Raw genomic sequence first — 12,637 nt, forward strand, 5'->3', positions numbered from 1 at the left:
GTGACACAAACAATAAGCCCGAGTGTCATAGTCCAGTCTTTGCCTTTTCCAACCCATCCAAAAATTTCTCGTAAAACCTAACCCCGCAAGTGTCTTTCCAGTGTTCAGGAGGCACAACCTCAGCTGGCCAAGCAGAAGACACATTTAACTAAATCAACAATATTTCTGGTCCTGGGAAGAGGCCATTTCATCACTGAAATGAAGCAGAGTGATCAGGAGAGGAGGACAAGGAGATGCCAGCGGCTCAGAAGAGCAAATATTTGGGGAAGGCGGAAAGGGGGCTTACTGGCTGGGATTACACCAGCCTCACCTGTCGTGGCCTGTAGCCTGCAGACCTGCTCAAGGGGAGCAGGTGTGCTTCAAACTGAGCAGGTGATAGACTGACACCTCAGGACTAGGTTTACCTACACAGTTCAGCATCCTGTTTCTGATAGCTTTTGGGGAACAACAGGTGCAAAGGTGACTGCCCTGCCTGGAGTGTCATTTCTGTGTGCCAGTGCCTCACAGTGCATGTGAGGTTTTCTTTGTTGCAATGGCCATGATGCCAGCCCATAAAATGCTTTCACTTTATTGGGATTTCCCCTTGCAAAGGAAGTGCTGGTGGGGACACTTTACAAATCACAGAAGTAAAGTATTGGGGGGTGGGTTGAAGCGACCCCCAAGGGTCATCTAGACCAACCCCCTGCAATACAGGAATCCCTGGCAGGTGGTCCTCCAACCTCTGTTGAGAAACCTCCAATGAATGAGAGACCACCACCTTCCAAGGGCAGTGCTGGATGAACCACGAAGTAAAATGAGCATGGGCTTAGGGCATCAAGGGAAGGGGTCACCTCGGAAATTTTCCATTGCTGGATTTACCAAGGGCCATATGGCGCAGCTCAGGGGAAAAGGCTCCCACAATAAATGAAAAAATATATCCTTGAGGCGTCGTTTGGCTGAAACATCAGTTCAGAGCCCCCTTTATTCCACCTCCCTCCATTGTTTAAGCCTGTTTAAGCAGGTGGCGCTGTGGTCTAAACCACTGAGCCTAGGACTTGCCAATCAGAAGGTTGGCGGTTCGAATCCCCGCGACGGGGTGAGCTCCCCTTGCTTGGTCCCTGCTCCTGCCAACCTAGCAGTTCGAAAGCACGTCAAAGTGCAAGTAGATAAATAGGTACCGCTCTGGCGGGAAGGTAAACGGTGTTTCCGTGCGCTGCTCTGGTTCGCCAGAAGCGGCTTAGTCATGCTGGCCACATGACCCGGAAGCTGCACACTGGCTCCCTCGGCCAATAAAGCGAGATGAGCGCTGCAACCCCAGAGTCGGTCACAACTGGCCCTAATGGTCAGGGGTCCCTTTACCTTTATAGCCCAGGAAGTCCCTTCTCCTGCTAGGTCAATGTTTGCCAGAGTTCCACAACCTGCTTCCTAAACTAAGAACAAGCAACGGCTTGTTTCTTTGCTCAGGAGACTGTGAGGGTCACATCCAAGCCATATATTTAAAGCACTCTTATACCACCACACCACCACCTCCACCATCAATAATTTATTTATACTCCACCCATCTGGCTGGGTTTCCCTAGCCACTCTGGGCTGCTCCCAACAGAATTAAAAATACATTAAAACACCAGTCATTAAAAACTTACTGCCTTCTAAAAGTCATGTAGTTGTTTATCTCCTTGACATCTGATGGGACAGCGTTCCACAGGGTGGGCGCCACCACTGAGAAGGCCCTCTGCCTGGTTCCCTGTAACCTCACTTCTCACAGGGAGGGAACCGCCAGAAGGTCCTCAGCGCTGGACCTCATGACTTTTGACTCTCTAAGAATCCTGGGAACTACAGTTTTCTAAGGATGCTGAGAGTGGTTAGGGGACTGTTATTCAGCTCCTAGAACTACAGTTCTCGGGGTTCACCACGAAGAGGGATTAATGGTTGAAAACCAAGTGGGAATCAAAGCTCTGTGAGGGGAACGGGTTTCTTCATGCCCATAGCAAACTACTGTTCCCATGGTGCTTCGGTGATGTTTCTGGCTCTGGGGTTCAGCTCCTTGAGAGCACACACTTTTCTAGTGCTGATGCTCTTTCTTTCAAAAGATTATTTTTTTAATTAAATGTTATCCACATAACCTAAATAGCAAAGCAGAACTTCCTGAGACAAAACACATGGAATCTAAACCGAGCCAAACCAAGGCTGGCTTGGGATGTTTCATTCACAAGAAGACATGAAAAAGCTGGTTGTCAGGATATTTGCGATCAAGATACATACAGGTCAGGGGAGGTTTCTGCCTTGGGATATGGGAGATTAAGAGTGAGTTGCACACAACTTGCCAGATAAGCAGAAACACAAAACTACAGCAGAAACCACCAGGGACGCAAGGAGCAGCAAAAGCAAAAGGCTCGCTTTTATATCCAGAAAAATTCTCAACCAATTGGATGTTACTTATTCCACATTTACTAAGACACTTGTGGAAGAGACCAGTGCACATTTTCTTTTTTAAAATGTTTCCAATAAAATACAATGAAGCGCAGACGAGAGGTTCATTCTGTTTTTCTGTTCAAAAAATGGGTGCAGCGGGTAAGTTTTTCATGCAGTGCAATTTTCCATTATGAAACCCCACCCTAAGGTGGCATCAATTTTAGACAAGGTTTTCCATCTCCAGGCAATCAACAGACGAGCAGACACAAGAAGAAAATTGAAAACATTTTGATCTATATTTTCATTCCCCCTTTACTTGGCATACAACTTCTGTAAAGTAAGAAGATATTCTATATTCTATTATATTAGAAAATTCCCCCCTTTCTTTTAGTTGATTTGTTTTATATTTTTGCATTAATGGATGATGAAGAATGTCTCTTTTGTTTATTTCAATTATATATATTATTGTTTATTAAATTTGTATACTGCCCTATACCCCCAGATCTAAAGGCGGCTCACCAAAGATGATGATAAAAAAAGATGAATAAAATATGGGAATAAAATATGTTCTGCTTGAAAGCTGCTTCAAATCCTCTCCTAGCTGATCTTTCATGGGATGGAGCGAAGCAGATAATAGAACTTCTCCTGCTGCCCCCTGACCCCCCCCTCCACTGGGCGCCCGCCCAAGTTGGCACAAGTTGGTTGGAGGGACAGGATCCTCCTGAGACTTTGTTTGCAAGAGGTTTTGAGACATGCCAGGCCCAGGTTAAGTCTCCCAGCCCCTCCCTCTTGTAAGGGTATATAGCAACCGCTTGGCACCTCGGCCTCACTCTGCACCCGGGGACCAGCGCAAAAAGGGAGCGTCTTAAACACAGAGGTGAGTGACTGGTGAGAAAAAGGCCCCTGTCCTTTGTCTAGTTTCACGAGGGCTGGAGCTGAGGGTTTCTTTGATGTTAAGCAGGCATTCCCTTAGAAGGGAAGAGCTGTAGAGTTGGGAAGTGACCCCAAAGGTTCTCTAGTACCCCCCTGCAATGCAGGAAACCAAAGCATCCATGACAGGTTGCCACCCAACATCTGCTTATATGACAACAACAACAACTTATTATTTATACAGCCACTCTGGGCGGCTTCCAACTGAATATTAAAAAAATACAGCATCAGACATTAAAACCTTCCCTAAACAGGGCCACCTACAGATGTCTTTTAAAAGTAGAATAGTTGTTTATTGCCTTGACATCTGGTGGGAGGGCGTTCCACAGGGTGGGTGCCACCACCGAGAAGGCCTTCTGCCTGGTTCCCTGTAACCTCACTTCTCGCAGGGAGGGAACCGCTAGAAGACCCTCAGAGCTGGACCTCAGTGTTCAGGCAAAACGATGGAGGTGGAGATTCTCCTTCAGGTCTACTGGGCTGAGGCCGTTTAGGGCTTTAAAGGTCAGCACCAACACTTTGGAATTGTGCTTGGAAATGTACTGGGAGTCAATGAAGATCTTTCAGGACCGGTATTATGTGGTCTCGGCGGCTGCTCCCATTCACCAGTCTAGCTGCCGCATTCTAGATTAATTGCAGTTTCTGGGTTGCCTTCAAAGGTAGCCCCACGTAGAGCGCATTGCAGTAGTCCAAGCAGGAGATAACTAGAGCATGCACCACTCTGGTGAGACAGTCCATGGGCAGGTAGGGTCTCATCCTACGTACCAGGTGGAGCTGGGAGACATCTGCCCTGGACACAGAACTGACCTGCACCTCCATGGACAGCTGTGAGTCCAAAATGACCCCCAGGCTGTGCACCTGGTCCTTCAGGGGCACAGTTACCCCATGCAGGACCAGGGAATCCCCCACACCCGCCCGCCTCCTGTCCCCCAAGAACAGTACTTCTGTCTTGTCAGGATTCAACCTCAATCCATTAGCTGTCATCTGTTAGCTTAAATGCATCCAAGGAAGGAGAGTCCCCAAACTTCTGAGTTGAGACCATTCCACTGTGGAACAGCTCTTGCTGTCAGAATGTTCTCCCTGATGGCTAATTGGAATTTCCTTTCTTGCAATTGGAAGCCATGGGTTTGAGTCTTCCCCTCTGGAGCTGCAGAAAACAAACTTGCTACATCTTATTTGTGACAACCCTTGTTATCATTCCTAACAATTTCCCAGGAGTTTGAGGGTGGAGTGACTTTCCTCTGAGACCTGCTAGCTCAGGGGTCAGCAAACTTTTTCAGCAGGGGGCCGGTCCACTGTCCCTCAAACCTTGTGGGGGGCCAGACTATATTTTGAGAAAAAATATGAATGAATTCCTATGCCCCACAAATAACCCAGAGACGCATTTGAAATAAAAGCACACATTCTACTCATATAAAAACACACTGATTCCCGGACCGTCTGTGGGCCGGATTTAGAAGGTGATTGGGCCAGATTCGGCCCCCAAGCCTTAGTTTGCCTACCCATGTGCTAGCTGGTACCCAAAGCCTTCTGGAGTAGCCAGCCTGGCAGCCCAGCCTTGGGGTTTGCGGGACATCCTTGCCTTTCTCTGCTGTGCTTCCTCCCTCCCTCCATCTCCCTCCAGGCAAGGAAGCATCCAGGCCATGGGGACCGCGGCTTACATCATCGTTGCTCTGGGCTTCCTTGGCCATTGGTCTGGCAGCCCCTCCGCAGCAGGTGAGTCGGGGTCCCTCCTCGCTCCTCTGTGCCTTGGAGAATCAGTGGGCAAAGGGCCAAAGGGAAGGACCAGACTGGCATTCAGAGGGGCACGTGAGACAAAAAAATCAAAAACCCCTGAGAAACGGACCTTGAAGCCTTGGATCTGTGCCTAGAAATACAGTGAGCCCCCAGTGAGCTTCATGACCGAGTGAGGATCTCAACCCTAGTCTCCCAGGTCCCGATCCAACACTCTAACCATTACAGCGCACTGCCTGTTTCCTGCCTGTTCCTCATTTTGTTGACTTGGCTTAATGGGGAATTGAAAGAGCTTGAAGTAAGTAAACTGGCTATCTTGGCTCGTTTCTTCTGTGTTTACCCTGCTATTGTCTGTGTGGAAAATATTCTTCTCACAGGAGATGGAGATTAATTTTTGCTGGTGACGCCTGATGGCTGTGCTGATCTTTGCACAAAGTCTTAAGAGACCAGGAAGCCTACCAGGCCAATGGCCCATCTAGTCACAGAAATGTAGAGTTGGAAGGGATCCCCAAAGGCCATCTAGTCTAACCCCTGGCAGAGCAGTAACCACAGCGAAAGAATCCGAGGATCCTGTATCTCTCTCTCTCTTTGGTCTTCACCCAACCCTCTTTCAAAAGCAGCTGAAGACTCGATAGAGGGCCCCTCTTCTCCTTGCCCGACAGACTGGCTCTTCTACGAGGGCAGCTGCTATGGATACTTCTCTGACCGGAAGTGTTGGAAAGAGGCTGAGGTGAGTCCCGAGTCGCGCCTGGATCATTCACACCAGACCCAACACCCGGCAAGGCTGATTTTCCAAAGAGACGCTCTTGAACTGACGGCTTTATTTATTTATTTACAAAAATATACATTAAAAAGCAAACCGATAAAGCATACATTAAAAGAAAAAGTGGGTAAAAAGATAAAACAATCTTACAATGTCATTTTTTTAAAAAAATAAATAAATCACAAAATTGTCCAGTTGCACCTGAGACCAACTGAGTTTGTTCTGGGTATAAGCTTTCGTGTGCATGCACACTTCTTCAGATACTTCTGATTTATTTTGACTGCATCAGACCAACACGGCTACCTACCTGAATCTAGAATCTTACAATGATTATTCTTAGACTGATGTAGATATTGACTTACATATAATGAAATTATCTACAAATCTAAGATTTATATGGTAATATAGTTATACAAGACAGTATCTAAGGAAAAAAGAAAGAAAAAGAAAAGAAAAAACAACTGTGTCAAAATGACAATTGAAACAATAAAAATACCCATCTATTGTAAAGTAATACTTAATATAATTCAAACCAATATTAGTGTCTTTTTGTACATTTCAACCTTCAGTTTGGGTTGAATCCCTTTTCAATTTATTATATTGTTGACTTCCTTCTACCTCATTACGGTTTCAGTTCGAGTATTCCTATTCCCCCCCTGTATTTAATTGTTTTTCCTCATCTTGGAATGAAGAAAAATATTATACTATCTGCAAGATTATTCAAGACACAGCCAAGTCTTATTGTTGGAACCTTGTTTTGTTAAGTAATTGTTAAAACATTCCCATTCTTTTTTTACTTTGTATTTTCTTTTCTTTTGCTTTATTGTTCATAATTGCATCCATACAACATAAACTTGAATTCATTGTTACCCAAAAGTCAAAGTCATAAAAAAGGAATATATATACAAATTTCCTAACAATAGATTTTCTCAATCAACATTTGACTTCCTGTCCTTTCCATCTTCCTTTCTTTTTAATCAACTTGTTGCTTAGCTTAACTATTTATTTAACAAAGTCTTTTTTTTAACTTTGTCTGTTTATTGATTTCTTATTGCCTCCGTCATTTTTGCGATTCCTTTCCAGACGGTGTAGGTTCGCTCTTCCACTATTTGGCTTCTAAAATTCTGGCTGCTTTCACTGCGTAAAGAAAGATTCTCTTGCTTTCATTTGGAATGCTCACTGTTAGGAATCCTAATAAAATCGCCTCTGAACTGACCGCATTCTTCTCCTGCCCCGGCTTAGGAAGAGTGCCAGCAACAAGGTTCTCACCTGGCTTCCATCCTGACCAAGAAGGAGTGCTGTCGCCTCCGCAGGTACCTCTCCAGGTTTCGGCCTGACGGAGACGTCTGGATCGGGCTCCACAATATTGCCAAGGTTGGTCTCCCCGCCCCATGCGCACCCTCCAACCCCCACCTTAAGCAACCCCCACTCCCCAGAGCTTAGCTCCTTCACACGATTTCATTTAATGTTTTTAATGTTTAATAGGTTATTGTATTTTAGTGTTTTGTTGGAAGCCGCCCAGAGTGGCTGGGGAAACCCAGCCAGATGGGCAGGGTATAAATAATAAATTATTATTAATATTATTACTCATTTCGTTCTTTATTGCCTGCCCTTCACCCCAAGGTCCCAGGGCAGGTTGTAGCAATAAAACACAGCATAAAAAACCCCAGTTAAAAACAACTTATAACAACAACAACAACAACAACAACAATAACAATAACTATTATTTATACCCCGCCCATCTGGCTGGGTTTCCCCAGCCACTCTGGGCAGCTTCCAACAAAATATTAAAATACAGTAGTCTGTTAAACATTAAAAGCTTCCCTAAACAGGGCTGCCTTCAGATGTCTTCTAAACATCAGATAGTTGTTTATTTCCTTGACAGCTGATGGGAGGGCATTCCACAGGGCGGGTGCCACCACCGAGAAGGCCCTCTGCCTGGTTCCCTGCAACCTCGCTTCTTGCAGGGAGGGAACCACCAGAAGGCCCTCGGCGCTGGACCTCAGCGTCCGGGCAGAACGATGAGGGTGGAGATGCTCTTTCAGGTATACTGGACCAAGGCCCTGTAACTTGCCATTACAGTGGTACCTCGGGTTAAATACTTAATTCATTCCGGAGGTCCGTTCTTAACCTGAAACTGTTCTTAACCTGAAGCACCACTTTAGCTAATGGGGCCTCCTGCTGCTGCCGTGCTGCCAGAGCACGATTTCTGTTCTCATCCTGAAGCAAAGTTCTTAACCCGAGGTACTTTTTCTGGGTTAGCGGAGTCTGTAACCTGAAGCGTATGTAACCTGAAGCATATGTAACCCAAGGTACCACTGTACAGGGATGAGTTGGGCCCCCAAACCACACAACTCAAGCAGGGACCCACATGCCATTTTGATCTGCAGAATTGGCACTGCTACATACCGTATTGGCCCGAATATAAGCCGCACCCACGAATAACCCACACCTTTAAAATTCAAGGGAGGGGGAAGAAAAAAAGACAATACCCAAATATAAGCCGCTTCCTAAAAATTCTGCAGACACTCACACCTGTAAATGGCAGAAGTAGAAGAAAATCCTACAGCAATATCATAAAAGCCTGTTTTTGTAAGGTCGTGAATTTAAGCTGCACTTTTCACAGTTGGAATTTTTTTGGGGAAAGTGCAGTATTCAGGCCAGTACGGCAATGCCCGTTGCGCATTCGTAAAGATAAATTCACAACCGTAGTTTAAAAGATACAGGAAGCTGAAACACTAACACAGGTTGGAATTCACAGCAGCCTTCTAAGCTTCTGGGTGTAGGCTTGCCTAAAGAGGAATGTTTTGTAGCAGGCGCTGAAAAGAGCACATGGAACAACGCACTTGCTTGATCTCAAGAGGCAGGGAGTTCCAGAGGGGAAGGTGTTGTCATCAAAATGATCTGAGTTCTTGAAAATGTGGAACAGTCATTACATGGCACCTGCAGTTGTGCCCATTCTGGCCCATTCAGCGCCAGAGTGTGTTCTTGGAGTTGGTGACCTCTTGCTTCAAGATAAGAGTATAGGAACAGGAATACCCTTTTATGGTCAGAAGTAGAGGAAGGAAAACCCTTTAATGGTTAAGAGTACCGGAGCAGGAACACCTGTGGTGTCAACCTGCGTGTATAGGCTGACGTGGCTGGATTCCTAGGGAAGGGGGGAGAGGGTGCCTGGAGGATATATATACTGCATGAAATTTCTCATTTCTTTGGACTTGCTGTGAACTGACCACACAAGTGCCTTCTGCTATCCGGAGAGCAGAATAGACTCTTTCTTTGAATCAACCTCGGTGTCATTTGACTTCCTTCCTCCCTCCTGGGAGCAACGCAGCCCCAATCGGTGAACTCCAATAAGGCTACACCACAAGCCCACCTGAAGCAGTCAGGTGGGCTTGTGTGGGGTAAGGATATCTCATGGGTAAACGGGTCCCAAGTTATTGAGGGCTTTATATACTAATAGTAACGCCTTGAGCTTGCCCTGGAAGCAAACTGGCAATCAGTGCAGACTGGCTGCATGAAGTCTACACTCCTGAAGCACATTCAAAGAGCTGTCTTTCCTGCAAAGAATTCTGGGTGCTGTAGTTTGTTAAGGCCTTTCTGGGAATTGTAGCTCTGAGAGGCATTAAGGATGCTCTGAAGGCAAGAAGGTGCATCAAATGTGCTTCAAAGGCCACAGCCTCCTTGCTGCTCTCCGTGACCACATTCTGAGAGCTTTAAAATAATGCTTCTGACATTATTTCCATCTCTCTCTCAGAGAGAGAGAGAGAGAGAGAGAGAGAGAGAGAGAGAGAGAGAGAAGTTGACTGTTCCCATCAGTCCAGGAAATGCTAATGTCACCTATTATTATTTGCTAAATGACCGTGAAAAGATGACTATTGTCAACATGGGTGTGCTCCAAAAGGCTCTTAGCTTCTCCCCAGCCCTTTCTATTTGCTTCGATTAATCTATGCTCTGTGCAAACTCCCTCTCCCTAGTGCACAAACCCACACCTTTTGTTTTAAATGCGGGAGGGGGGAAGCAGTGCATGAGTGAGCAACTTGCCCCCCCCCCCCGCCCCAGTCTTGCTCTTCCTCTGCCCCAAGGCTGCTCCTTCCCCCTCCTCATCATTGCTGGAGGGCAGGACCAGAGACTGACTGAATTTGCTTGCATGCTGCTTTTACACTACTATGATATGTGCCCAGATTGGCTTACGGAAAATATAGCAAACGCTCAGAATATTGAAATAACAGAGTCCTGCAAATGCAGACATACAAAATACAGAACGTGTTGGCAAATGACAAAAGAAATGAGAACAAATCGACAATGTGGCAAGAGTAGAATAAATCCAATATTTGTTGTTGTTGTTTAGTTGTTTAGTTGTGTCCGACTCTTCATGACCCCCTGGACCAGAGCACACCAGGCACTCCTGTCTTCCACTGCCTCCCACAGTTTGGTCAAACTCATGTTGGTAGCTTCGAGAACACTGTCCCACCATCTCGTCCTCTGTCGTCCCCTTCGCCTTGGGCTTCACAATCTGTCCTTCCAGTGAGCACTCAGGGCTGATTTCCTGAAGAATGCATACGTTTGATCTTCTTGCAGTCCATGGGACTCTCAAGAGTCTCCTCCAGCACCAGAATTCAAAAGCATCCATTCTTCGACCGTCAGCCTTCTTTATGGTCCAGCTCTCACTTCCATACATCACTACTGGGAAAACCAGAGCTTTAACTATACAGACCTTTGTTGGCAAGGTGATGTCTCTGCTTTTTAAGATGCTGTCTAGGTTTGTCATTGCTAAATCCAATATTACAAAAAAACAAAAACAAAACACCCACAAAACATTTAAGTTGAGAAATGCATTTTTTCTAACAATAGCACGGTCTTGCTGCACTCCAAAGAGCCTGGCTTTAAAATCAGCTACAAATCTAGCTAACAGTCACCTTGTCCAGCCCTCATTCTGTTCTCACCTCTGGGTTGCATCATGTTCCGTTCAGGAAACAGCTGGTGGCACACTTTCCTTCCCTGGAAGTCTTTAAACAGAGGAACTGTTTAGGTGTGGTTCCTCTGCATTGCAGGGGGTTGGACTAGATGGCCCCTGGTGTCCCCTCCCAACTCTCCAATTCTGTGCCAAAAGCAAGAGTTTGTCACTGGCAGCACGGGAAGCTGCTGCTTTCTCTCGTTGCCCATCTAGCCAAGGGTCCAAGCGTGTTTATCGCAGGCTGTGACACTTTTAATTAGGGATGCTGTGGGGGAATCTGCCCTGAGCCCTTCTTCATGCCAAGCAAGTACTGTTTTTACTTAGTTGTTGCATTTATATCCTACCCTTTTCTCCAAGAAGCTCAAGGCCGACCTGTAGTTCTCCCTTTCCTCATTTCAGGCTGAGAGAAGACAGTGACCAGCTCCCAAGGCCGCAGCCAATGAGCTTCTCAGCCCAGTCCTTCTTAGCTCCTAGTCTGATGCTCTAACCACTACACCAGGCTGCCTCTCACTTAGTTGGGAGCCCTCTCCAGATCGAGCCTGATGCCTGTGGCAGGGAGGTCCACTACCAACCATTACTGGGTGCTTTGGGGGAAGGTGCCCCGAATGAACTTTGCTCTTATGAGTCTATGGGAGCCCCTGTCCTCCTCCTCCTTCCACGCACCCCTCGAGGCACAAGGGCCACCCCTTCCTCATTTTCTGTGTTCCCCCAGACTCCTGGAAGCACATCCTGGCAGTGGAGTGACGGACTCATCGCCGACCACACGCAGTGGAGCACCGGGCAGCCCAATAATCATGGCAAGACTGGCGAGTGGTGCGTGGAGCTGTGGCGAACTACAGGTGAGAAGCTTGGGCAAAGGTGTGCATTGCACTCTGTGGGCTGGGCATCCCCTCGCTCCCCTTCTTCCTCCCTGACCCTGACGGAATGGAGACAGGGTGCAGTGGGTCTTTGTCGCAGAAGCCGGTTGTGCACAGCACTGACTGGCCAGTGCTTATGCTGCCACGAACACTGCCTTCCTCATAACCCAGAACCTCAGGACAGCCTGGCTGCAGCAGCTGGATCAGGCCCAAGTGGGGGCGGGGGGGGGGGAGTCCACCGAGTCCAGCATCCTTTTGGTAGAGCAGGAGACGCTTCCATCTCAAGGTCGTGGATTCGATCTCCATGTTGGACAAAAAGATTCCTGCTATTCGACAGTGGAAAGGTCTCCCTCAAAAGGTGATGGCCTCTCCTTCCTTGGAGGTTTTTAGGCAGAGGTTGGATGGCCATCTGTCATGAATGTTTTCATTGAGATTCTTGCATTGAAGCCGGTTGGGCTGGATGCCCTTTGTGGGTGCCTTCCAACCCTACCATTCTGCTTCTGCTCATCCCAAATTTTGGCACTAATTCCTGTCTCACCTCTTAGGTTTCAGGAAATGGAACGACGAGCTCTGCAGCCGTAAGAACAGCTATGTCTGCAAGTACGAGGCTGAGATGTCTGCCGCGGAAAATGGCTGCGAGTGAGCAACAGAGGCGGGGGCCTCCTCTGTTCTCCGCTGCCCTGGTGGGCTTCCTTCTCTGCTGCTTGGCCTCTCCTGTGCCAGGCAGAAAAAAGCTCTTCCTTTCCCCTTCTTTCCGGCCACCACAGTGTGGCAGCAATAAAGTCTCTGAAGCAAGCAGCTTTCTCTGTGCCTGTCCCTCCATCGCACCTTGAAAGCGCACGCCAACGATTCAGTGAGTGCGCATTGCTCTGGCACCAAAATTTGTGGGTGCCCAGCCCCTTCAAGGGGAATTTGGTGGGTGCTCTGGCACCTATGCCACACTCTAACAACACTGGCTCTCTTGGATTTGTGACCGATGCTTTTTCATTTCTTCAAAATCCCATCTGAAAG

At 47.2% G+C, this 12,637-nt stretch overlaps 1 protein-coding gene across 2 annotated transcripts; it reads left to right on the forward strand.

Annotated features, from left to right (window-relative positions):
- Positions 1-3,186: 3,186 nt before the first annotated feature.
- Positions 3,187-12,416, forward strand: LOC308595815 (C-type lectin BpLec-like). Of its 2 annotated transcripts, none has more exons than XM_081210545.1 (6): positions 3,187-3,268; positions 4,943-5,034; positions 5,670-5,782; positions 7,058-7,189; positions 11,482-11,608; positions 12,172-12,416. In XM_081210545.1, exons 2-6 carry the CDS (start codon positions 4,962-4,964, stop codon positions 12,267-12,269), a joined length of 543 nt encoding a protein of 180 aa, XP_081066671.1. In that variant the 5' UTR covers positions 3,187-3,268; positions 4,943-4,961; the 3' UTR covers positions 12,270-12,416. The 2 variants fall into 2 exon arrangements, with proteins under 2 accessions (XP_081066671.1, XP_081066672.1); XM_081210546.1 differs by having other exon boundaries at positions 5,673-5,782.
- The last annotated feature ends 221 nt before the right edge of the window (positions 12,417-12,637 follow it).

This window comes from Podarcis bocagei, assembly GCF_964188305.1.
Source record: "Podarcis bocagei genome assembly, chromosome: 10".
Classification (NCBI taxonomy): domain Eukaryota; kingdom Metazoa; phylum Chordata; class Lepidosauria; order Squamata; family Lacertidae; genus Podarcis; species Podarcis bocagei.